This window comes from Corvus kubaryi, unplaced genomic scaffold (assembly GCF_017639235.1).
Source record: "Corvus kubaryi isolate FWS band 111438036 unplaced genomic scaffold, C.kubaryi_AGA036_p1.0 137, whole genome shotgun sequence".
NCBI lineage: Eukaryota > Metazoa > Chordata > Aves > Passeriformes > Corvidae > Corvus > Corvus kubaryi.
Window position 1 is genome coordinate 2,341,409 of NW_024580671.1, and position 27,902 is coordinate 2,369,310.

The 27,902-nt window shown below is 37.4% G+C and overlaps 1 protein-coding gene across 7 annotated transcripts; it reads left to right on the top strand.

Moving 5' to 3' along the window:
* The first annotated feature begins 1,137 nt into the window (after positions 1-1,137).
* RASSF9 (Ras association domain family member 9) lies at positions 1,138-27,902 on the top strand. Of its 7 annotated transcripts, XM_042017626.1 has the most exons (3): positions 1,267-1,532; positions 1,618-1,893; positions 24,256-27,902. In XM_042017626.1, the coding sequence occupies exon 3, from the start codon at positions 24,272-24,274 to the stop codon at positions 25,529-25,531; it is 1,260 nt and encodes a 419-aa protein (XP_041873560.1). In that variant the 5' UTR covers positions 1,267-1,532; positions 1,618-1,893; positions 24,256-24,271; the 3' UTR covers positions 25,532-27,902. The 7 variants fall into 7 exon arrangements, with proteins under 7 accessions (XP_041873565.1, XP_041873560.1, XP_041873558.1 ...); XM_042017631.1 differs by lacking the exons at positions 1,267-1,532; positions 1,618-1,893 and adding an exon at positions 1,138-1,225; XM_042017624.1 differs by lacking the exon at positions 1,618-1,893 and having other exon boundaries at positions 1,268-1,532.

Here is a 27,902-nt window from a genome sequence, read left to right on the forward strand (position 1 = left end):
TAATGTGTGCTTATGTTCATAATACCGAAATCAGACTATTTCAAACCTACCCTGGCAGCAGGATAAGAAATCTGAAAGTTGTTTCATTTCAGCTTCCCTATTTTTTGTGTTATTTGAATGAATACACAAACAAGGCTTTCAAGAGGCTCCGGTCCCTCTCTTTGTAGTTACAGTTCAGAGAATTCAGAGGCGTGGGACTGAACTGAAAATATGTGGGGTATTCCTAGAGCTGCCAGTAATAGGTAAACCATGGAATGAGCCTTTGGGGTTTTTTTCTTCAGGAAAATTAAATTCTTGAACAAGGGAGGAAAGGGGAAATTTAGAAAAAGCCTTTTTTTCAGATAAGCCCTTACTCTGGTAGGCTCCTATTTAATCATCGTCCCTGGTTGATAAAACAATTCCCTATTGTGCTGCACCTTTGGGCAGCCACATAAAGAATCTGCCCTGTGAGGGGAAAAAAAAAAAAAGGAATTATTTACATCCAATATGTAAATATGTACCTGTTAAATTACTGCAAAATGTAAAGGGCTGGGGTGTGCTAGGGCTGTGCAAGGGACTTCCTACCTGCCCTGGGACCTTCACCTGCTGGTATCAGCCTTTTGGACACAATGGGTTCTCTTTCGCTTCTGCTCTAAACTGGAGGAGGGAAAAAAAAGTTTTTTTTCTTCTGAAGCTTTACTCCAAATCTCTTATTCCCAGGGGGTTCCAGTGAACAGGAACCATGGTGTGTGTTCATTTCCCTTCTGGCAAAGCCAGATTAAAATAACAAAAAAGGTCCTGGAACAGCATAGTATGAATCCAGTCTTTCGTGTTGCACATTTTGGAAGGTGCATTTAGTCTGTGAAGGCTTTCATGCAAATAGCTCGTTTACTTAAAAATCCAGGGAGAGCAGAGGGGCCACAGCGGTCTTTTTTCCTTCATCTTCCTCGTTCAACACCTTGTAAAGAAGTACCGAGGTACTGAAAAGGCAGATTATTATGCATTGAAAACTGGTGTGGCAACTGTAGCTTGCTCCTCATTAACGCGTGTGTTTAAGCTGAGCGACTTGACCTGAAGTGGCTGGAGTCTCCCGGGGAAAGTTTTCAGTGCTTGTGTGTGTGTGTGTCTTTACAGAGTTCCGCACGGGAGCAAAACCCCCTCTTTCCCATTTGCTGCCTGCTGCCCTGAGGGTGACAAGGCTGAAAGTTTAGCAAGTTCTGTGCATAACTTCACATCACAGGAGCAAGTGCGTATTCCACCCCCCCATCCCCCCTTTCTTTTTCCTGCTTCTAAACACCTCCTTCAAGTTCGCAGTTGGGCAGGACTCCAAAGGTGCAGCAGCAGCAACAAGCTGGAGTTCAAAGTTAGCAGTAAATTGCACAACTTCCAGCTCATCGCTACGCTCGGTGACTATTAACAAGCTGGAAGGCGCTCAGGCAAAAAAATAGGGGAGAAGGGAACACCCTCGAATTGTTTGGGGATCGCTGATGTTATGCCGCTGGGATCATGGCTCCTTTTGGAAGGAATTTATTAAAAACCCGGCATAAAAACAGGTAAAGTGCGTGGGTATGTGGAGGAAAAGGCAGGGCGATATGGGATGCATTCTTTTTCATACTTTTTGTTTGGTTCTGGGGGCAGGATGTGTTATCCGGACCGTGCCGTTCCCGGCAGCTGCACTCCGGGGCTCACCTGCGAGCGGGAGCCGGGCCGGGGGAACGGAGGGGAGCGGGCCGGCGTGTGCCGAGGGAAGGAGCTTTTCCCCTGCCCCCTTCCCAGGACCTGTCGTGCCCCTCTTCGCTCTGGCTTTTTTGACTCCTGGGCAATATTTTCCGTGAGCGGGAGGTAGCTCTTCCGGACTTCGAACCTTCCCCGGCTGAACGGAGGCGAGCAGTGGCGGTGCCCCGCGCTGGGAAGGTGAGGCTGGCCGGGCCCGGGAGAACCGGCTGCAGCCCCGACGTGCGCGTCCCGTCGGCGGCCGGGCAACCCGGAGCCCTTCCCCCGCCCCGGGACAAAACTGCCCGAGTTTCTCGTGGGAAGGCCGGGCTCCGGGCCCCTCGCCGCCCGCCTTAGCCCCGTTGCTCTGGGAGGTTGAGCGGCAGCCTGCAACCCCTTCGGAGCAAACCCGTCCCTTATCTTGTCTGCTGGCTGCCAGCCTGGGAGGTAGGAGAGCATCGAGCTCTCAGCATGGGGAGGAGGGGATGCTTCTTTTGTTTAGCCTTTAGTTCGGGATGGACTTGTACTGGATATACTTTTTTTTTTTTTTTTTTTTTTTGCTTAGAAAATGCTTCAGAGGGACAGCTGTGGTCCTTGGGTTGACTACCACGAAGTTTCTTTATGGGGACTTTGCACCTTATGCTGTACATGCTTCCACATGCCCCACACACGGGCTGCAAAAAGGAGAAAAAGGGTTATGTGATCATGCTAGGTGCTAGGGTGGCTCTAGATTTTTTAAGAGTAAATTTGCTTGGACCCTATGGAATGTACAGCGGCTGAGCCCATCCAGGTAAAGCTGAACAGAAACAGATGACGGAAATTTTGCCTCAGTGAGAAACTCTAAAATCACTTGTAATCTCATCCCCATTTCACCTAGTGCTCTCCACTGAAATTTAGTTTGTATTTAAAAGAATACAAAGGATGATCTTTCCCATGGGGAATATATTTGAACTCTAAATAGTCTTGTAAATACGTCCCATTTCTTGTCCATGTTTGGGTTTTGGTTTTCACATTTGATATACTGAAAATTATGTAGGGGGGTTTGTATTTGTCGGGATTTTGTAAAAATACTAAGTTAGCGTATTATATGGAATATAAGTTAGAAAGATTATAACATTGTAAGTCAATGTTTAAAAATCAGATACTATTTTAGAATTATTAATGTTGCAGGTTACTGATTAAACAGTGTATTTTGCTAATGTGTCTGAAAACAGTAAAACTTTGATATAATTCTCATGTGGCCATTTTATGTTTAGAAGATCTAGAAAAGTAGATATGAACTTTTATACAAAATTGCTTTTACATAGATCTGTAAATTTATTACTCTTAAAGTAGAAGTTTTGTTCCTGCCATCACTTACCTGAATAAGGATTAAATCACAAAGCACAATTCCACTGTGTTCAGCGGTGGAACTGTTTCTCTTTTGGGTATTTACAATATCTCACACTAATTGCGTCAATCTCACTATGTTTGCTGATGTGACATTTTATTCCTCAGGAAAAGAAAGTCATAATCCAAAGCTTTAAATAGGCAATAAAAATTAAAATACCAAAGGAACCATTACTGTGAACATCTAGGACTTTCTTTTCATTTTATCCTCCCATCCCCAAAAATAAATGAATGCCTCTAATGGAAGAGAGTTTTTGTGGCAATAAGAAGGGGCTGTATGACCACAGAAATGTAGGGGGAGGGGGTCAAGAACAAAGAAAACTACATAGTTCTTAAGATGTGTTATAATCTACTCAGATATTTAAATTTCTGCATACTTAATGTTAGCTTTGATACTGAATTTTGAGAATTAAACTTGCTTATGCAGTTAGTAAAATGGTTTTGCAGTATGATTGAAGAGCTACATAATAATTCTTTCTCATTTTAATTGTATCTTGGTGAACTCATTTGAAACCTTAAGAAGTGAACTTAAAATCCTTCACTGTGTTTAGGCTGGTAGTTGGAAAGTCAGAACTTGAGGCTCACTGCCTTGTCTAACTACGTGTAAAGAAGGACACAAAAGGGCTATACACAAATGTATATCTTTAACCTGCTGCTGCTATTTTTAAATAGGACTAATGGTCATTCACCTTTCTGGGAAACTCAGCTTTTTTTTTTTTTCTCTGGAAGTTTTTAACGACCATTTGCTATATGCAAATAAAACTCCTGAAAGGTTTAAGATAAGAAAATGAGGAATAAAATCTATGTTTACATGAGGACATAAAGCTAAGTTGAGGCAACAAAGGTAGGTGGAAGAAGAGCCAGAAGGAAAATGAAGGCGTTACAGTCATTTGCTCAGATAACAAGATGACACCACTGTAATTAGTGCTTGTCTTGCAGCATCGCCCAGAGGTTCCAGATCAGGGCCCTGTTTAATAGTAGGCTCTTCACATCCAGATTGTAAATTGTCAGTCTCTACCCCTTAGACCTCAGAGTTTAAACAAAGAGGTTACTCTTAGTCTGCGTCTCGGCAAGAGGCAAGGGATGTTGTCCATTATGGCGCGAGTTTTTAGAGAAAGAAACTGAGGTTAAACCTCAGGAAGACAAAACCTTTGCTGAACTACTGTTAGTATTTGAAAGATTTTCAGTCAGTATTACTCTCCTGGGCTGCTGAAATGTCACTCATACAGAGACAGCACAAGGCCTATGTAGCCAGTAGATCACTGTAAACCCTGGTTTGATTTCAGGGGAGTGGCCTCTAGGATTGTGAGTCCAACATATGTTTCTTGGCAAGAAAGACAATAGTGATATTTTGATATCTTTTTCAAGAACTGTAAGTAGTTTTTACACTATTTTTTGTCCTTCTATGACAACCAGAAGTAATCACAGTCCCCAGAATGTGTATGTGCTTGTCAGTGTGTCCCCAGGAGAACAATACTTCCAAGACGCCCCACCCACTTACAAACCCAAATGTGCGCAACAGGGACAGGCTGTACCCTCTATGGCAACAAAGGAAAGTGGAAAGTTTCCTGCAGGAGTAAGGCTCTGCAACATGAATAAACTCAAGAGGATTTATTTTTATGCAAATCTCTTAAAGGTGCTTACTTTGAGAGTGAGAGGAATGCTCAGCTCACATCACACTTTAGAAGTGTAGTGAGGGCAGAAAATGCTTAGCTGAAGGTGGAGGAAGAGAAAAGGCACTGAATTCTTTGCACATAAGGTTAGTACTGATCTAACACATTGCTCTGCCCAGAGACAAAACAGCTCTCTATCCAGATATGAGAAATACAGAACATACATACTTGCAATGTTTAGGTACCAGGGTTTCACATTGTATTCGATTTCCTGGTTGCCAAGCAGAACAGGAATTTATGCTGCATTGATTTTTGGTAAGATTAAAACTTCTCTGCTCTTGGGTGCTAGATTTGATCACTTCAAAAAATGGGCCTTTAGGTTTATTCAAATTCTTCAAGGATATCTGGATCTATGTCACAGTGAGAAAACTGATCTTGTTGCTGTTTCTTTCATTGAGACCCCTTCCTTGGGTTTTGCACATAAGCCTTAGCCAAACTTGTTGAAGCTCTACTGTTTCATTCATGTTGTAGCTGGGAAACTGAAAGGAACAGGGTACAGATAATCCATCTTGATGCTGTAGGTCTGTCCTGTTGTGCACTGAGAAACACACCTTGAGAAATATATTTTGCCAGTGTACATCATGATGGCCCTATGTTTACTACAAATGTTTGTACACTCTGTTTGCATGCAACAATTCTGAACCCAGAGTAATGTTTCATGATTAAACAGGTTTGTTACAAATCTATTAATGTTTAAATGTGTTTACTGGTTTTGCTTTTCCTTCCTGTATTTTTTCCACCTTTTACTGCTTACTGTTTTCCACTGTTTTCCATTTTTTCCTCACTGCCAGAGGAGTTAGCATAGTGTTTCTCTGTAGGAGGCAAGGACTTACTTTGCCTACTTTTTAAATCTGCCTTTCTTTAATCGCCTCATCTCTGGTTCAGATGTAGAAAGAAAGACCATATATCTCCATTCAGTGTTCCTGATACAGAGGGAATTCTTCCTGTCCTGACAGAGGCCCCTCCCCAGTGAGACACACACTCAATTATTCTCTCAGTTTTTGTATTACAGTGCAGGGTAGTGAATTAGATTAGAGACTTCATCTATCTGATACTGACCTAGCATTTCCATGATCCCTCCCTTTTTCCCCTCCCTCCAGTAGTTTCTCATTGCATATAGTTAACACAGTGATTTGTGTATTACTCTGAACATCTCTTCTGCTCTTCCTACGGTTGAGTGCACTGCGGTACATTTTAAACCTTGATTAAGCAAAACTGAAAATGCTCAGCATTGAGGTTTGGACTGGTAAAGATTTTGGAGATCAGCTGCTTGTCTGAATGAACTGTGTATGACCCACACTGTAAGTCTCATGGGACCATGTGAGATGTCTAATACTTCTCTTGGATGAGCACACCCGGATAAAAGTCTGTATGAAGCTATAAAGGTGCTTTTTGATACAAGACTACGAGGTATTTGGTATGTATGTTGAAGGGGATAGATAAAAGTTTTAGAATCAGTGGTGCTACCTGTGTTAAATTTTAGATTGAAAAGATGGTGCTTGTTTGGTAGAATGGTAGAATGCATTCTTTTTATATTTTTTTTTTACTTTTCCCTGAGTGTGAGATGTATTAGTGAACTATCAAAGAAGTTGTTCTTTTTTGAGCCAGACTTCATACATTATAATTTATTTTCTGGTCTGTCTTTGGAAGATTTGTCTCGGGTCAAAATGGTTGCATACATTTTCTAATAGTCTTTGTACATATTTGTTCACTTCACTTTCAGGAAGAGCTTTTGTCTAGCAAAACACTAACCTTATTTCTAAAGAGTTAATTATCTACTATTCTGGGAGGGCAGGCAGCAATTTCATTCTGAAGGAGTAAATAAAATGAGTAATAGAAGTGTAATACTACACCATCTAAGAGCATGACAGGTTATGTTGAAGCTAATTTGAAACACTAGTATAGTGCAGTCAGGCTGAGAGATACATTTCAGACAAAACCCCCATTTTTTTAGTAAAAGCTTAATAAGAGGAAAAATCTTGCTGGCCAGTGGTCATTTCGTATTTTACTGTTGAAAAACTAGTATTATGCATGAAGAAAGACTCTGACACATTGCTAAATGTGTAATTAATTCAGTAGACATAAGTAAGTTTTCAAAGATGGGGACTTTTAAAAATTCTATTAACTTTAATAAAAGTCAGTGATAATAACAGAGTAGTACCTCTTGATTTACCTATGCTCAGAAAAAAGTCTTCTGTTTGCTTTACATGATTAATAATAACAATTTAAAACTCTGGTCTGAAACATTATTATTTGAAAACATTAACATCACATATGCTGTACAAGCCTTAATTAGTTCATCCAGCTTCTATATTTAGTATGTTGATAAATACTTGTTAATAGTGACAGAAAGGATGATGCAATATAAAAATTCTAAGACCACACTTTAAGTGAAGCCTAGAACTGAGTGTTGGACATGCTGGTACCCAGTCATGTGCATAGGTAACTGGGCTATTATTGTCACTTCTATTGTTTCTCTAACGTATTTTGATACTCTGAAGATGATGACTTTCTGTCTTTTTCTGTATAGTGTTTCCATGCTAGCAATTCCTTGGGTATCACACAAAACAGATAAGAGACAAAGAGTTTCAGGAAGCTTTGTCCAAAAGAATACTTTTTCGAGCACATTTCTGGAACTTGACTCAAATAGGCTCCAGGATTAACCACATTGCCTTTTCCTAGTTTGACCTAGCCAGAAATACACTTAGGGTGCAGGTGTTGCAATAGTGATAATGATACTGACTTGTTTGTGACCTCAAAAAACTGATAAGCTTACTTAGTTTTCCTTAGCCGTAATTTGGGTGTTAATATTTACACGCCTCAGGAAAATAAGTAGGACATGACTAGACAGTGTAAAATGTGTAGAAGTACAGAGTGTGAAAGTGAGTTAGTGGGAGAGGTATGAATTAAATCTGTGAGTTATTTTTTTCTAGTTCTTGTACAGTCCATTAGACCTAGCTGCCATGCAGGGAAGTGAGAATACACTATGGATTGTTTAGGTTTGATTTTATGTGATTTTCTGAGGAATTTTTCAATGGTCTAAAATTTTCCATAATGTTAAAAATGTCTTGTGAGGAGGGTTTTTAATGTCTCAGAAAGAGAACTAAATAAAGAAATGCCATGTGCATCTTAATATATTTTGAGGTGGTTTTGTGAAGTGAACAAAAGAAAAGAAAATTACCTGTAGAAACTACAAAAAAGAAAGGAAGGTTCTTGATGGTAATTATAATAGAGTTGCCATGTAATTATATTTTTAATGCTATGAAACCCAAATCCTGATGCCATGTGGAAGTGAGGAAAAGACACCAAACTTGAAAGAAAAAATTCCAGTGCATGTTTGTCACATCTCTCATGCACTTTCTTTATACCCTTTACTTAAAGATGTATTTCTCTTTCACCTACTTTCTTGTTGCATTCTCACTCCTGTCTACCTGAGTACATTTTTGCCTCTGTCGGTTTGAACCATTTAAATTGTAGTTTAGATGGTTCATAGATATGCTTTTTTGAGTGTTAGCACTGGAAGAAGCCAGGCTACCAACTTATTTCTTATGTTGTAATCTTGGAGGTGGTGTAAGCCTTTGATTTTCTAGGTTGTGGTTGTTTTTTTATGATTTTTTTCCACATTAATTAGTAAGTTGCAGAATAATCATAGGAGGAAAATATATTTATAGAGAGGGTGTTTCCTGTGAATATAATACATAATTTGTTTATATTGAGGGTCAAAATCATTGATTTGATTAAGTTGCTCTCTTTATTCTTCACCCCTATTTGTTCTCTTCCATTGATTTAAAGAGTTCTGAGTTACAAATTTCCGATCATAATGGTAATCACCTCTATTGAAAAGCAGATTTTATTTTTTTCCTCCTTTTAATAACAGAAAAATACCAAAGCTTAAAATAAACATTTGAAAGCATAATATTCTCGTGTTCAAGGACTAAATCAGGTTTACGAACATTTAATAATCTATTAGACCTTTGTTTTGGTCAGGTATAAATACATTTACCTTACTTCAGCTTGTAAGGGTGTATGACCTCACTGGGATAACGCAGTTAAGTGAAGACTACTAATTTTTAAGAGAGTCTGCCCTTGGGTCTTGAACATGCAATTTGCTTTGTGTTAATAGATTCCATCATCCATATAGAACATCTTACTTTGCTTTCCCCAACCTCCTTCAATTCAAAGGATTTATTTCTACAGAAGGCGCTTTTAAGCTACAATGTTTTTCAGAGCAACAGTTAGGACACTGTTTTGATAACCTAAAATATACCTCGTTTGGCACAGGAAGGTATCACATTTTGCTCACTGATCAAAGAGTGGTTTAGTGATATTTTAAAATGTGGGATCTTGTGCTGATGTTCAGCTGCTGATGTTTTGTTTGGCTTCGTAATTGGTAAACTGGTGTTCTGACCTGCTGTTTTGTTTGGACATTACCTGTTGACAGACCTCCTCTGTACCGGTTGCTAAGGCACTGTGTATACTTTTTAAACTTGATTATTGCCTGTATCTCTCAGGACCACTTTGTTGTTGATATCCTGTTTTACTGAAAAGCTCTGCAAAAATTCAGTTTTCTAACAACAGTTTGGGGTTCGTATTGACTTTACTGCACTTTCCCAGACTCCTGGTATTTTAAGGATTAGGTAGATAACTAATAATGTTTGTTTATCCATGAAAGTCACTGCAAGTTTCAGGCAAAGATCTAAGTTATCTTTGGAACTGCAGTTGTGGATGGTCACAGTACTTTTGCTGACACTCACATCGCTCCTGAGATTCAAGTGCACAGTAAAACACAAATGTCAAGCTTCATCTTACTCTACTTGAGCCACTGAAAATTTAGGTATCTAGTCATCAAGGTACTCTTTGTAGTTAATGGATACATCTAAACACTTCTGGAGGGCAATTCATTCAGTCTTAGACAGGCTGTCAGTATGGGATTAGTCACCCTTTTGGAGGTGCCTATTTTATGCCACTGATTACAGAGGAAGGTCAGAAAATTATCTTTGACTGCACATCTACATTTTTAAATAGCTTAAGGTAGATGATATGAGCTCCGCCCAATCACTTTTCATGGAGCATGCTCAGATTTGTAGAGCAGGTTATTAACCATCTTCTGCACCACTCATTTTAGAAATTAGAAAGGGAAACATGAACGGAGAGGTGAATTACAGGTAGATAATGTATGATTAAGGGAGAATCTTCCTAATAGCATGGATGTTTTCCCTGACCCTGCCACAAAATTCCTGCCTGATTTAGGGTAAGTCATATAAACCACAGTTTACAGAAATGGTTACTCACTGTGTGTTCCTCATTTGCTAATTCAGAGTCCTGTAAATTCTTTCATATAAGGGCTGAGCAAAGGAAGTTTACAGATGTCTTGCTTTGCACATATCTGTGGATATCAATTCAGTTAGACAGAGTGGGAATTTAAATGAGTGGATCTCTTTGGCTTCAAACTTTTGAGCTTTTGTTTGTAAAAGGGAGTTCTTTCACTACAAAAGTATGTGGAGATAAATTCAGTAATGTCAGCCTGAAAAGCAGTTGAATATCTGATGGTAAAGGGCATATATCAAAAGTTTAAATTTTGAAGTGTCCTCTAAAAGGGTTGTACCATACCTTGGAGAAAAGATACCAATAAAAATGCACACATATTGAACAAACAAAAGTAATAAGGGCTGGTTTTATGGAGGATACTTTGATGCTAAATGTAATTGTAGTAACCTAAGACAATGTTTAAGAACTTCTGGTGTTTCAATTCTGACTAGTAGCACTCCCCAGCCACCTGTACTCCTATCGTGTCTTACACTGGTCCTGAACACTGTGCAGTTTGTGCCTCCTTCATTGTGCATTTTCCAGGAAAGTCTTGTGAGGTTGTTCTAAACTGAAATTCCTTCAGTATTTAATGTTGAAGCTGCACCATTTTGTGCTGGCTTAAATTACAGTAAGGCAGACAAGAACAAGGATTAGTCTTGAAAGCTTCAGTGAGAGAAGGGAATCAGGGTTTTGATTGCTGTTCTAATTATTATTGGGTTTTTTTAAATGCAGTGAATATTTGAACATGATCTAACAGCATCTAAGTCCTGCCCTTTTGTTCATGTTTGTAACTGCTTTAGGTCAGTTCCTGCTGAACTTGCTGGTGTCAGCAAACCCCATTGTTAGGAGTTGAATCTTCTGTAGTACTTTCTGTGGAAGTTGAGATGTCCAAGTGAGTATTATGAATTTCAGCAGCAAGGAAGATACTTAAAAGTTATAAAATTCAATGTCTTCAATGCCTCAGTACCTTCCGTGTCTCTTACAAAACTGATTATATTTATTTAAGGGAAGCAGGTGACCAGTGTAGCAGAGAATGAATCTTGCTGTGCATACACTGAATCAAATTAATTTTTGTTGAACTAAGTAGCATGGAAAACTTCAACAACAATGTCAGAAATTTTTCAGTACTTGGCTGCATCTTAAACATATTCCTTTGTGCTAAAGCACTTGTGCCTGGTAGGCATATATTCAGTATAAAAATGCATACATGACAGCTTGTGCTGTATGTGATCGTGGAATGCATATGTATAGCTCATATGATATACTGTCACATATGTACAATAAAATACGTTACAACCCCAAAATCTTTGTATATATAAACAATACATGCAAAAGTAGCCACTTCTGTAGATTGCATATTTATGCATCTACGTACTACAAACCTGAGTACACACCAGACTTTTCTAGAAGTCAGAAGTGACAAACAGAATGTGCACATGTCATGGAAGAAAGCTAAATATGTGTATTTCTTCCAACATGACAGAATTGTTCACATGGCAGAGGGAAGCATGCCTTCACCCAGCTGTCACTGTGGTAACCACTCAGCTTATGAAGTACCTTGTTAGAAGGCCTTTTTATCCTCCCGGAGCTATGAAGCCATCTGACTTGTCATATGTTGAAAGGATCCCCACCTGCAAAGACATTTGGATATGTGAAATAAACACAGGATTAATTTGAATGTTGACTCAGTCTGACTTTCTGTGAGCTAATGACAACAAGTAGTTCGCAGTGTCTTTCTGGTGTCACAGCCTCCTTGGGATAATCACTATCCTGCCATAGATGTGTCTCACAAAACTAGCACCATTATTTTTTGGGCCTGCCTTGGTCTTTGGTCACAGTCACGTAGCCGTGCTTAGCTTCAGCTCTGCCCACTGCAGATTTTGGCCTATACATGCTCTCCCTGTTCCTCACCAATCTTTTGCCAGGAGTTACCACCTTTTCAGCTGCATTAAATTTTTGAATGGTTTCCTGCTAAACTTCCTAAATCACTTTTAGATGGCTATCTTAGATGGTTTAACAAGGCTTTTATCTTTATGGCTTAATTCAGCATAAGTCGTTGGAGGTCAGAGAAGAAGCTCAGCTCTAGTGGGAGGGTTCTGATGGACAACCGGCATGGTTATGAGCCTCTTCAGATGGACCCAGCTGGAAACACATTATCTGAACTCATTATGTCTGTCATAGAACAGGTTTTGAGCTTAAGTCACAGTCATTCAAATATTTTAGGATTCACATGGCTTTTTACCTGAATCACATGGAATGTCTCTCCTCTGCAGTCAGCTTCCTTCATCTTCTTACTGCTAAAAATTTGAGGGGGGGCGGGGGGCAGGGGCTACTGGACACCATTCTCTGTATCTCTCTCATCTACACCTTTCTTCTTTGCATTAATCTCATGAATTTCCCATTACTCTTGGTAATCTTTATGATCAAGCATTAAACTTGCTTCCAGACAGCAATTCATCCCTTTTTGCCTTTCCTATCTGTATTGCTCAGCTGGCTAGAGATAGTTTTGCAATCTCCTATGCCCTCTTTAGCATATCCATTGCTTGGGAAGAGCACAGTTGGTGAGGTTAATAATTTATTTCATTTGTTCAGTAGCTTCTTCAGAGAAGATGTGGTTATATTTCAGAGACCCTATCAGCCTGTGGCTGACTAACTACCTATTGAAGCATTCATTGATAGGCAATTTTAGAAAATTACTTGAAAGCATAAGCTGCACAAATCTCTCAGACTGACAGTGGACACTAAAATGCTTCAGGTTTCTTTTAAAAAAAATTATGTCCACTCTTCTCGTTAGCATAATTATGTATCTAGTACTCAATTTAGCTCTTTAGACTGAACATTTATATAAGAGTCCACTTCATTATCTTGTCCTTTCTTCCTTTCAGCTCTTCAGATACTGTAAGTAATGGAACACATTTGTCACTGAATTGTCTTCCAGAAAGTTTGAGGGAGAAATTTAAAAGAAAAAAAAAAGAAAACAATTGATTGTAAATGACATCTTGATAGAACATCCTTTGAGGTGATATTTTTCAAAATGATTTAATGAAAGAAAATGAAATGGGAAAGATCATACACTATAATTTCGAGGTGGGGTGGTTCACTCTGTGAAAGTTATTGCAATACGTGCAGAAGAATATTAAAGCCCATCCTGTCTTTCTTATTCCTGGAAAACTGTAGAGAGATACTCAGACTAGATTTTATGATATGCAAAAAAGCTGTGCTGACAAATCATTAGATTTAAAAAAGTTAGGAAAGGGTGATGATTGGTGAGGTTGTAGAACAGCTCTAAAGACTTTCTCTTGCACAAAGGGCAGTCCTAAATCCCCTTTCCAGGCTTCTGGACATTCTCTACCATTGCGTTTGCATAGCTACTATTCTCGCCTGTCACCGTAGAACACAAATGAATATTCTTCTTATTTTGTTTTCTGAGCCTGAGTTCAGCCTTAGGATTGGCAAAATGAAACCTGGTCCATCTGGACTTTCCATTCATTAGGAATGAGAAGAGCACTTGTCTCACATGGTGCCGCCAGGAGCAGAGAAGAAGTGCAAAACATGCACAGCATGTAAGGGTTTGTAAGAAGGTAACCATCCCAGCCTCCTTCAGATCAGGTAGTATTGGAAAAAGTAGCATGAAGTCTTATTACTTCCTTGTCTGTATCTCATTCCATTATTTAACTTTCCGTATTATCATCTGTCTACATACAGTGAGCTTTGTTCATGTTTTGGCAGCTCAGACCCAACCTCAGAATGCTTTGTGTTTGTTTCTTCACTGGGCAAAATGTCAACAAAGGCAGGGGAGGGAAGCAGTGTACTTCTGCCTTTCAACAAAAGCTGAACTGAATTTCATGGAACCACAAAAACAAAACAAAAAACAAAAAAAAAAACAACAAAAAAACACCCAAACCAAAACAAGCAAAATAACCCCTCGTACTCTCAATGCTTGGAATTCCCCTCACTTCTTTGATCTCAAAAGCTCATAAACAATTAGGGTGCTTCTAAAAGGCAGTTATGAGAATTCTAGTGGGAGAAGTTAGATAACACAAATTTCTATTAACTGTAACAGCAACTCTGTCGTTTAGGAGCCTGTGTTCCAAAAGAGCTACAAATTATTCTGCTTCCTATATACTACTGACAGCGATGGAGTTTTAGACACATTCTCTACATTATTAATAGGATCTCCATAAAGCTTGTATAGTGTAACCAGTGCTTAAATATGCATAGGAAGTTAAATTAGATGCGGGAGCAATATAAAAAATTGTATTTTTGCAATATAGCAAAATTCTTGTGGTAGATGAAAGGTACCAGTGGCATTTTCATTTGTTCACTAGTGAGAACTACCTGCTGCTCAAAATCAAGACGTAGCATTTACTGTATTGATACTCCTAAACTTCTCATGTTGCTTTTTAACACTGAGGAATTTGAAAATGCCCATCTTCCCATCCCCCCGTCATGATCTAAAGAATTACTATCACTGAATATGTCAGTGTTTGTTTTGGCTCTGGAGCTTTTCCTGGATCTTCCATTCCCATATAACAGCTGCTTCCTCAGTAGCAGTTGCAATATACACATCAAAGCATGTTTTGCCAGTAAAGTAAATTGTTGATATTAATGTTACTCATCTTGGAAAATATTTCGTGGACAGCTAGTTCTCCTCTTCTTTTCTCAAACCTCCACCTCCACTGTGTCAAGCTACTTCAAATGCAGTCCTGCTAGGATAAATGTGTTACCTGTCATGCCATTTTGTGTGCACACCACGCTTGCTGGAATTCCAAACATTTTTTTGACTAATATCCACTTACCAACCTTACGACTTTGACTATACAATGGAGAAATGATGATTAGTCTGACAGGAAGGTAGATTTAAAGCAGATGTAATTTATAGAGAATGTGTACCCTTAGGGGCAGAGGAAAATTTCAGAGGTAAGACAGGAGGAAAGGGCAGGGGCAAATGCAGTCTCCACTGCAGCCTTTGCACTTGCCTGCAGGTTAAGTGATTGGAAGCGTAAACATGGTATAGGGCAGAGCTAATAAGTGGAGGACCTAGTAAACTTTTGGTCAGCTTCACTGAAAATCTGCACTCGGACCTGGCAAATGAGGTTTTGCAAAAAAATTGGCCACTGTAGCAATGACACAGTGTCCTGTCATTATTACTTAGAGCAGAAAAGGAGTGTTCAGGTTAACCCATCATAACTATCACTCTTTTCTAGTGACCCAGGTGTATAATTCCTCTTGCAGTATCTCTTCTGTCTTTCTGTTAGTGCAATATCCTGAGTTAGTGCAATTTCTTGGCTTGTTTTCTATGTAGTACAAAGTCTGCTGTCTATCCACTTAAGAGATGAGAGAATTATTACTCTCAGCCCCTGTTGGTCCTTCTTGTTGGCTGCTTTAGTTTCCTTTTTTATCTATTTTAAGTACTGCCAGGGCTTTTTTCCTTCTTTTATTTTTCTTGACAATTGGTCCCTGTTCAGACACCTGTTTCCAAGAAGTACAGTTATTAGAATGAAGCACATGATTTCCTGTGGGATTTTTACCAAAGTCTGACATTTCAAGTCAGAAGCAATCTGGTGTGAATGAGTTATTTGCAATAAAATAATTACCACAATTATTTTGTTCAAACTGTCATACTTTTTATTCTGTTAAAAAAAAATAATATCCCATTGCAATTCAATGTTATTTCACTGAAATTTGTCATAGTGCACCAATATGGTAAAACGTGTTTAAGTGAACAGAAATTTCAACCATAGATCATTGCTGAATTATAATTTATGCAATTTTGTACAGTAGCTAAGGTGATGGCATTTCTCTTCAGAAGAGATGAAGGAACTACTTAAAGTTTTAAGTACATAAATTTTAATTCATATAGAACATAATTTGCAACAGCTGTTGCTAATTAAAATGCTTCATAGAGCCTTCCTGACAGTATGGGTATCTTGTTGAATTAAAAATTTATGCCTTTAAAAAAGAACAGAAAAATGAACATAAATTTATACCAGGAAAAAATGTGTTGTAACTAGCTAGTTATAAAAATAGACTTTCTTTAAATTGTTTTCTTTTTTCAAATATCTGAAATATTTCATTTAGAGCATCCAAACTACTGTGTATATATGTATGTTTGAAAAATATCACATGGCTCACAAGATGCCTAATTTTATTTTATTTTTAGTAAATGCCTATGTACATTTCTGTAAAAGAGGAAGTTTTATGATAGAGCAACATTAAATGGATACAGAAACAGATGGTAGAGAGAAATTTATTTCTCTCTATAATAATAATTATTTTGTTTTCAGAAGTTCTGTGATGTTCTTTCCAAGTCTTCCTGCAGTATTGGGACTACACTGATTATCTGTATCAAAAGGTTTTATTCTTACAGTTAAAGTACTAGTTCTACCTTGTCATGATACCTTTCAGGTGGCCATTTCTCTGACTTTCATGTGATGCAGAAGGGAAGAAGAACCAAGTTTCTGACATGTCATGTGTGGAATTTCTGTGTCCTCTATGACATGGACATTAACTGTGGACATTAACATGTTATTAACATGGATACTAATGTGTCCATTAATATTGGCTTTAGGTACTCATGAAGGGGAATGGGAATGCAGTTAGTTAATAGGCTCACTTGAATCCCTAAGGCTTTGGAGTAGTTCCAGCTTCATTGGGTAGTGAGAGAGTAGCTGCTTCCTCACTGCTGCCCGTAGGAAACTCAGAAGTGTGTAATCTAGTTAGTCAGGAGGCATACCAAGTATAAGATGTGGCTTTTTTTGCTTTTCAAATAACTTTACAGAAGGGGACAGAAAGTTGAGAGAAAGGGTGATTTAAATGTGGATAGTCTGAATAAACTTAATATGAACTTTCAATATGAGCCATTTATTCCTGGAAGGTTGAAATACTTCTGACCCTAGCTTTCATATGGACTGTGTATTCTCTATACTTTTAATGTTTAAACTCACTTTCAAAAATCTTTTTGGATCAAATGAAGTTAGAGTTTCTTCCAAGCAAGAGCTGCAATACATGGCACCAATAGCTTTACTTTTTTGCAAATTTCACAGATAAAAATCACACAAAGCCAAAGTATGTTTTGATCTTTTCTTTCATGATGATCATCTATTGTCTCATACATGCATACACACACACACACACACACACACGTACATGGTAACATTCTGAGATTTTGAAAAAGAAACAATAAAAGCAATACAATAAAAGCAATAATACAGTAAAAACAATAAATCAATGTTATCTTATCTAAATTGTATGTGATGATGTAAGTATTTTCTATGCTTTGACTTCATATTAGGTTGTTGACTTCATATTAGGTCAGACATCTGGTAGAAGCAGCATTCCCACACCCTTTCCATAAATCATTGGACATTAGGAAAAGGTTCTTCACTGAAGGTGGGGTTGGGTATGAGAACAGTCTCTCCAGAGAGGTGGTCATGGCCCCAAGCCTGTCAGAGGTCAAGGAGCTTCTGGATGATGCTCTTAGTCATATGGTTTAATCTTAGGTAGTTCTGTGAGGAGCAGGGTGTTGGAGTCGATCCCTACAGGTCCCTTTCAATTTGAGATATTCTGTGATTCTGTGTCTGATAAATTAGTTAGCCCCTCTATACCCTGACATGTAAGAGTTACTGGTAACAGAAGCTCTCAAATTACAGGCAGCATGTGCCCTATGCTACAAATGTAGGTGATTTGTGTCAAGTAGGTATCCCTGTAATATTGGCTTATTATTTTCAGCAAGTAAATATAATTAAAAACCATCACAATTTGATAGATAGTCAGACGTATCTTTGATGATAGTTATAGCTCAGCTCTAAGAGATAACAGAAATTAATAATCTTGGCACTGAGATAACAAGGTTTTTAGAAAGTGCGTGAAAACAAGGCAAGTGCTCTCTGGGCCCTTGCACGTGGAAGAAACATCTGTGGGTGTTGAACAAAGAGAGGACCATAGCACAAATACATACTTCCCAAAAGGCCCAGCAGCATGCTCAAGGACCAGCCCCTTGAAAACACTAGATTATTAAATGTTTAGTGTCTCTTGCTCTCCCAGGATTATATATGCCATTGTGTCACCACATTTTCAAAGGAGAGCAAGTGTCTCAGCCACTGAGCAGGCCTGGCTGGGAGATTGCTCCTCACTGTGCAATGTGGCAGGTGAGAGACGTGGCACAGAACCTCTTACTGAGGAGCTGGGAGAGTACAGCTTAAGAAAGAACAAGGGGACTGCTGAGCAGCACGGGGAGCACAGCCCTGCCTGGGTCTGCCTGAAAGTTTTATGTTTCTTAGTGCACTCTAGGAAAGCACTGAGATGGCAAACCCTGAATCTCTAGGCAAGGACTTCACTGCAGTAGACAGCAGCAGGATCATCTTTTAAAGCCTTTTTGGCTTCTCCATTGAAGAAAGTGAATTGTTCTGGGTGGTATCTTGACATAATGTAGGGGTTTGCTTAGAAGTTTAGAAGCACTTTGATCTTACTTTGAGGAGGTCAGGAAAGCAGCATACCTACATACCTACATACTCTTATCAGCTGAGGACCCCATCACAGCACTCTGTCAATCATAAAACACAATTATCATCTGATTTGTTGCAGATTAGACTGTATGTGCTATTGAGAGGGCTTAGGCTGTCATAGAATAAAACATGATTTTCCCAATAAATTGGTGAAAAAATGACTAAGGTATTTTACACAAATGGCTTTCCAGCATGAACTCTTTGATGGAAAATTTATTTAGAGCTGTAATTCCTTTTCAAGGAAAAAAGTTAATGTATTTCTTGGTGTGACATCTATTTTCACCAACTGATATTAATTCCATATAAATTATTTCAATAACTGAGAGGAGGCAACTAGTAAAATTTTTTGGTCATAAATATAATCTCAGGTTTGAGTTCCTTTCCTAAGTATTTTTTTAGTTAATCAGTTCAATTTTTCTTTGCAGAGGGTATGTCAAGAAATAAGGTAATATTGAAAAATGAGTTAATTTTTTGGGGGGGGAAGAGGGGAAGTCTAGAAAGAATTTGTTGCAGTGAAGGGAGACAAGATTTTTATGCTTTTTTTTCAACAAAGGCAAAATACTTTTAGTGTCCATTATATTTCAGAAACACTGCATTAAGTTGCTAACAATATCATATGGAAGTGATCTAGTCCCAACAGAATGTTTGCAGAAATTAGTAAAGAAAAAGAAACATTTGTACACATGAAGGTGAAATTCTAAAAAGTAGGGGGATCCCTTTATTTAGTTGGCATGATTGGTTGTAAAACTATATATTGCATATTTAGGGAGATTGTTTTAGGAAGGCAAAGAATTATGTGTGTGATACGTATATTTTTGGGCCAGACATACCTTAAAGTCAGTGAATATCAAAGGTGCCCCTTCCAGCATATAAGCTATCTCATATTTTGATTTTGTGTGACATAAGTACATGTTTTTGTTTTGTCTATATGTTGCTGGAATGTATTACCTTCCCCTAGGCCTGAAGAATAAATAAACTAATTGTATATCTGACATACAGTAATCAGTTTGTGCTGACATAATTAAGACTGTGTGAGGTCTAGAGCATGATTAGGATGGGGTTTTGGGTCACCTTGAAGAGAAGCAGGCAGCAGAAGGCATGAAAATAGCAATCAAACCAAGCAAACAAAAAGATTGGAAATGTGCTTTTGAACATTACTAAATGGTCAGATTTTAAATTCCCATCTGTTTCTCAGTAATCAGTGGCTTTGTAAAAAAGGAAAAGATAGACTTGCATGTAGTTGTTATCATCAAGACTTTATAATCTTAGATGTATAAGTAGAACATTTTGGTGATCAATTCAAAGAAACAGAATTCAAGCCAGAACTGAAAGCTTCAGAGCCTGCTTACAGCAGCAATGCATTTTAAAAAAAATATAAGTTGCTTAGCTAGTTTTGAAGAAATTTTTACTGTGGTCTTGAGGAAAGCCAAACATTTAAACTGGGAAAACACTTTGGCTGTTATACTCCTATTAACTGCTAGGTTATTAGAAATGCCAGTTCTTTTGTGTCCTTTACAAAACCGCAGGACATGAAAGTCAAGGAACTTGTAAATATGAGAAGGTTGCCTCTCTGTTAAAATGACTGTTTAAAAGCAGATCTTGTTCCTGAAGATTATAAATTTTAGTATTGCGTCTCAGGAAAAAAAAAAAAAAATTCCTGTTAATCACCAATATTCATTCAAGACCTCTTCCTTAGTATTGTAATGAATTAATGGATTTTCTTGTAAATTACTGGCTAAATTGAATAGTCAAGGTCTAAACTAAGCTGTGAAGTTATGTTGTGTAGATACCACATTTAGTTGTCTTTACTAAATCAACTGCTGCTGTAACCTTTCTTGTTACATTTCTATCAGATAAACCAGAATCTGATTGGATTAATGTCATCTGAATCAATCTGATTGGATTAATCTCACCTGAATTTACCTACCTGAAAATGAACTATTTGATTGAAGGTGGCCATATAGGTCTCTTGTAGTTAATGAAAGAGAGAAATAGCTTCATCTGATGGTTATTCCCAATGATCAAAGATGGGTTAGGCAGTGGGGATTTCTTCTTTGAGGTCTCCTCTCTTCTCTTGACAAAGAGGAACTTTGATGGTGAATTTACACTGAAATCATAACTTTCATATAAATTCCACTTCATATATGTAGAATAGAATCTTCACTTTCTATGAGGAAAGCACAGTTTAACAAAAAACATTAACATTTCCTAGTACTGGCATCTTGGTGCATCCTGAAAGTAAGTTTTAATAATTGTTAATCTGTGACTGGCACAATCATGTTTCATTTTTGTTTGGAACTACCTGAATTAACTATGATGAAAGAATTATACAATAAATTTTACTTAAAAGGTCCATGGTAAGGTGCCAGTTTACAATTTTTTAGTGGAGGATAATAAGGAACCACTTTTCCTATTTTAGAAGATATTGGAATTCCATGGAAATGTAAGATTATAAATGTCTTGCTAATTTCTTTTTGGTTAGAAATAAAGATCAAAAATTGAGTGAAGTGACTGAATAAAAATTAAGATAATATATGTTGGGACAAACACATAGAAAAATTAAGGAAAGAATTTGTACTTTAGCATTCAGTTTTGATCCAAGAATTACAGACATGTGCAGAATTTCTTTTGATTTCTTCTCTCCTTTTCTGTAAAATGTGACAATATAATTAAAGATGTAGGTTACATACATTAGATACATATGTATGTGTAAGTACATATTTTTATGTACAAGCTACTTGAGTTCTTTGGGTACCTGCATGTGCATACATTATGCAATTCTGCAGTGTTACTACTAGTTATATGCTATAGACAGAGTAAAAAACCATCCTTCCCTAAAAAAGCTTAATGTAAAGTCTGGGCAGACAGGTGCATCATAACTGAAAAAGTCACAGGGGGTAATAAACAGGTAAAAAAGGGTTGGAAAAGTAATTCAAAGACGTTATTTTTACACCCATATTGTTTTCAGGGATCCTGTAGAGGTTGCTTTACAATTATACGGTGTGTTTCCATCAGAAGTTTGCTTAACTCCTGCTGAACTCTGTTGGAATTCTTTATGAAAGTATAGTAAAAGTATTTATCAGTACAATAATGATGGGATGTCTACGGGTTTGCAGATTTATCTGTAGATTTACTAATAACACAGAGAGAAACTGACTTCATAAGAAAACTTTAAAGGAGCCAGGAGGAGAAGAGACAGCTTCTGCTTAATCCACATAATTGGTTACATACTGAAAATATCAACTACATGAAAGTATGCCAATCAACCAAAAACAAGAATTAAAAAAAAAAAAAACAAAAAATGGAGGAGTTTTGATTTGAAAACAAATTGCATAAGACACTCAGAAGAATGCTAGAAGAGACGGCTTTCACTTCCTGAAATGTATTTCTTGATTGCAAAAGAAACCAGGAAAGATACAGCCTGAATTTACTGCCTCAGATTTCCCAGTATGGTATTTCATATACTTTTATGCCTTTGTTTTTCTTTATTGTCATTACTTTTATAAATCTAAATTCAATGACTGGTAATGCACTTATATTTGTAAATCAGTTATTTATGTATCAGTAGTGAACATGGTTTGAGACACTGTATTTTTGATAATTCATTTTTCCTTATTTTTATAAATAATAAATAATGTAGCTCAGTAGTTTATTTGTTGCTTTTTTTCTTTTCATATCTGTAGTGTAAAGCAAATACGGAGTTATTTTAGTCACAGTGGACTTATGTTGCAACTGGCTATTTACCTGAATTTCACTTAACTGGCAATCTGTCTACAGAAAAAAAAAATTATAACATCCTGTATACCATAAATCTCAAAGGACTTACAGATACTGATTTTTTAGCACATGATGTACTTCACAGTAATGCCATTTAATCTCGTATGATCCTTCATTCCTTCCCCCCTGGTTAAACTTGAATATTACTCTTTCTTTGTGCCACTTTGCCATTTTCTGTGTCTGTAATATATGCTTTCTTATTTTGAGAAGTAGTCTATGAAAACATTATTAATCTTTCGAGCACCAGTTTCAAAAAATAATTACTGTAAAATGCTGGTCTGTGAGGAGGAGCTACTGGAGAAGGAAAATGATGTTATTACTCAGAGTCATCTACCAAAACACACATTTTACAGAGAATGTTCCAAGACCTGAAGCAATGTAGTTGGACAGAGCTCTCCTGTGAGAGAATAGTAATAAACTTACACTTGTCAGTTTTATTAGTATTCATTTGCAGTTTCCTCTCTTTTAAGGATTTTTGCCTCCTGGTCAGAGTGGCACCTAGAGCTGAGTCAATCATAGTTCAATTTATTGGATTGCAGTGTGTCTGTCATGTTGTGTAATAACTAAGAAAAAAGAACAAGTTGGATTGCTTTACTAATAATAGGGTATAACCATAATTAAGCCAAATAAAACTCCATTCCTAGTACAACTCAGAAGTCTAGAAAAGTTCTATGAATATGTAGTCCTAGATAGAAACAAATGCTGTATTGAGTCCTTTGAACATTACCTGAGTAGTTATTTTCCTTTTCAAGCTTTTGAAGCTACTCCATCAGACTAGGTTAAACCTCATTCATTCAAATTAACTGCGAGGGATACCAGAAAATCCAAAGAAAGGCATTTTTCCTCAGGGAATTTACTGTTTTATCATTTTATGCAAGAGGTCAAATCATCACGTCTGGGCAAGAAGCAAATTATTCATGTGGAGTCTTGAGAACACAAATATCCAGGCAACTCTGCCAACATAGGCCCACAGCAGTCCAGGACCAGATGGGGGCAAAATGAAGAATTAGTTGTAAAGTGAACTTCTACCTTTGGTCAACTGAATTGTTGTCTGGGCACTACTGATTGTACTGACTAGACAGTTACAGGAGCCGTAGTGGGATCTCAGACACCTGGAGTTAGGTATCTCAGTGTATAAGGAAGTACCAGGTTAATAGCACATTCACTGTAATTCATAAACAAACAAGTAAATAAACAAGGTAAATAAAATAACTTTTTTGCTTTTCTTGCATTTCTGTATCATTTCAAATGTGATAAAATACAGACCCATGTATGTATTCTTTTGCAGCTGGTATTCTCTCACAACTCACTGGAATTCAGGCTATTTGGTGCTTCAGGAAGAGCAACAAATTTATTGACACTTACTAGTGGAAAAAAAAAATTGGAACACAAATGTTTTTATGCTTGTGTGGGTGCAGGTGTGGCAGAAGAGCTGTAGATTTATCCTATTGTCAGATTCATCTTTCCTCAGTCCATCTATGTTCAGTGCACTCTTCCATTCAGAAGCCATTTCTAAGAGCTTAGAAATGTTTCTGCAGTCTCTGTAATGAGAACAAATATGAAGATCCGAAAGCCATGTTATCCTAGGACAGTCTGAAAGTGTAAGGCAGATTGCCAAACTTTATCACAGATTGTTAATACACACTTACTATGTGTACAAAACCAATATTTGATAAAAGACATTTTGTGTGAGATTCTCATTCAGCTGGACTAGTAATAATATTAAAGCACTAGCCAATTAAAGCTGTTACTTAATCCAAAGACATTTCTTCATGCAATTTAAGCAAGCCTATTGTCTTGTACAATGATACAGGAGTTTTTCAATGTGTTAGTCATATCAGAATTATAGTAATTATTCATACTGTCTCTGCCATTGATATGTAATTTATACATGGTCTCTTGCTTTCCAGATCTCCCAGCAAGGACATGGCTTCAAATGAAAGAGAGATTGTGGTTTGGGTTTGCCAGGAGGAGAAGATTGTATGTGGCCTGACAAAGCGCACAACTTGCTCAGAAGTGATTCAAGCACTGCTTGAGGAACATCAGACAACATTTGGAGAGAAAAAGGTCCTTTTTGGAAAACCTAGTGATTACTGCATTGTAGAAAAATGGAGAGGCTCAGAGCGAGTACTGCCTCCCTTGACAAAGATTCTGAGACTTTGGAAGGCATGGGGGGAAGAGCAGTCTAATTTGCATTTTGTGTTGGTAAAGTCAGATGCTTTCCTCTCATTTCCATTGTGGAAGACAGCTGAAGCCAAGGTAGTACAAAATGTAGAAAAGCAGTGGGACCTCAGTCCAGCAAACTACATGAAGATGTTGCCAATAGACAAGCAAAAGAAAATTGTGAGGAAGACTTTCCGGAAACTGGCCAAGCTTAAGCAGGACAGCGTTCAGCAAGAGAGAGATAATATGGAGACACTGATTCATCTGATCATTTCTCAAGATCATACCATTCATCAACAGGTCCTTAGAATGAAAGAACTAGATATGGAAATTGAAAAATGTGAAGCGAAATTCCATCTAGATCGTGTGGCAAATGATGGAGAAAATTATGTGCAGGACTCCTATTTAATGATCAATACAAGTGAGGCTGAGCAGCAAGGGAGTAGGCCATCTGATCAAAAAGAGATGCATGACTATTTGAGCAAAAGTGAGGGAATTTTACAGGTTGAAGAGAGACTGAAACATCACAGACAATTAATAGAGAACCTGTGTGCTGAAATTGAAAGAGAGGTACACGGTTTATGCACGGAAAAAAATGGAGAGGATTTTCACACAGAAGGAGCAGCTGATGCTGAACTGGAAACCTCAGATTTGGAAAGTGTAAAACATGAGCTGGAAAAAAGTATGAAAGATGGTCTGAGAATCAACTCATACCTGAGCTGCATCCAGAAAGAACTTACGTACAGGGACTCACTGCTTCAAAAGAAGGAAAAAGAATATGAACTTCTTACAGAAGAATTTAATTCACTTCATGTTAAAGACAACATTGAAACTAGGCTTCAGTCAAATGAAGAGCCATCCAAGGGCAGTGGCATCTCCAGTAACAGCATTGCTGTTCCTGACTTTGTTCATAGAGTGACTAATCTGGACATAAATGATACAGACTCTGACACTGGAATCAGCTCTACACACAGTCAGGACTCTGAAATAACTGCAGGGGACATGGTACTGTTGTCAACATAGTTGAAAACAGTTATGCATTTTTGAAAATTTTGCTTTGGAGGATATTTATAAGAGTTAGTAAACCTGTTGTCTTGAAAGTTAGCTCTTCAAGATATTAAAGCTGTGGCACTGCTTTAGCAAAGTAAACAGTGTCTATTTATGTCCTGAATAGTATATTTGTGCTAGAATGCATTGGTTAACTGATAATAGGTGCAAAGTTTTTGACTTTGCTAGGTCAAGACAGATAGTTTAGACTTTGTAATATTGTTACTCTGTGAAACAGGAGCATTCTGATTGGCTTGGACCAAAATTTTGGAGATTTCATGTCCCTTCATCTTTGGATCCACTCCTGCTTCTCTTAATGTTTTAGGAACATGAAAGAGACTAGGGAAAACTAGGGCAGGAGCTTGATCTTCTGCTCTGTTACATTAGCTTTATGCAGATGGAGTTTCCTTGCTATGAAGCTGCTGTAAAGGAATATATAACTGAGCATTTAATCTGTTAAAAAATAGTTTTCATGATAATGTAGAACAAAAGAAATATAATTACATTTATGCTGATTTTTTAAATCTATTTTATATATAATATCAGGATGATATTTTTAAAAACTCCCAAGTCTCATTTTAAAAATTACCTTGCACACATGGGTTTTTAATTTTAATTCTCTTTCAGCAGCTTTTATCTGCTTTTAAGATCCTTAAACTCCCTACTTATCTGCTGTTACCCTGTAGTTGCCCCAGTGATGTTTAAGTCCACGTAGTTCCTGCCAGCAGGCATGTCAGAACTGCTTACGTCCTGCTTGTGCGAGACACTCAAATCCCAGGCTCACACCTAGCCCTAGAGGCATTTTCAGCAAGACTTTCTCCTGCCTATCTCACCGGTTGGATCCAGTGTCTTAAGCCTCCTCAAAACATGACTACCAAAAAAAGTGTAACAGAAGCAACAGGCAGGAACCAGACATTTTGGTCTCTGACTAGACACTGTTTCACAATAGCTAGCTAGCAACTATTTTCACGTAGCAAGTAGGTTTTCAAATCCCATCTCATACTGTTTTGGAGCAGGAACCCATAAATCCTACTTCCTCAGTGAGGACTTTGGGATAAAGATAAAACTGGTCCACTTTATATAGCTAATAAAGTATTGGGCTCCAGGTAAAATAAAAAAATTAAAAAAAAAAAAAAGAAATGCAAAACAAAAGAATTTTACAACTATGTGGTTAAGTCAATTTTTTTCATTTAGGATGTAGTAGTTTATCTCAAACCCTTCTCCAGCACATTGCTGTAAATCCAAAGCAAAGCTGTAGAATTGAATTGTCTCCTCATTTACCAAACAATATTTCTAACTCTGTGCTAGAGGCTCTGCTAATAGAGAACACATGCATAATTTTTGGGGTGCCATGTTTATATTTTATAGATCAATCTGTTTAATACCTCTGATTAAAGGAATTGAATTGAGAAATAATTACAATATTTCTGAAAAAAGTTCAGCCATGCAAAATTCAAAGAGATCCTGGAATTAACAGCCTACAAAGTAAGCAAATTGACAGTACCTAGAAGGTATAAATGTAAAATTCTTTCAGATACACGGTTTTATTTTTCTATCATTTACTTCTCCTAAATGTCTTGTGTTTTCTAAAATGGCCAAAGTGCTAGGACTAGTGATTAGCACATATTTAATGCAGAAAAACAAAAAAGGAAAAGAAAACAAAACAAAGCCTTTTCTAAAAGGAAAATTTTTGTGGTTTGTTTGTTGTGGGGTTTTTTTCCTAATCCTGGATATTATAAATAGTTTCTGTTTCAGCAAAGTGTGCTAGTTGCCTTAATATATTTTGTGTTGTATTTTTTCATACAGTGTTATTTGAATGCTTCAATAATAATGTGTAATATTTAGACTCATCAGCTCCTGATGGAAACACATGTATGAAATATCTTATCTTTGTAATAATTTATTAACGCAGCTCTGCATCTTTTGACCTCTGTGGTATCACTCTGACAAGTAGTTAAGCCCAGAGCTCTGAATGCTGAGAGTAGACTAATGTATTCTATGAGTTCTTATGAGTTTAGTTAACAATAGTTACAATTTGTATTGAGTCCTTTTTTTTATATATAAATACATAGAGGATAGAGAATTGAAACAATAATATACACAGCTGTGCAGGCTAGTACAAGACGCGTGGGGGGAAAAATTAATTTCCACTCATACTCTACCAGATTTATTTTGCTCATAGGCACTTGTGCCGGTTCTCTCAACTGATCTTTATCCACACTAGGTGGTTGATTGTACCTCCCCTGCAACTTGTAGGTCCTAATAGTATTACTGTTTTAAGAAGAAAGTAGGAAAAATAGGTTGAGAGAGAATATTTCTTAAAAAATAAAACAATATTAAAAATCCA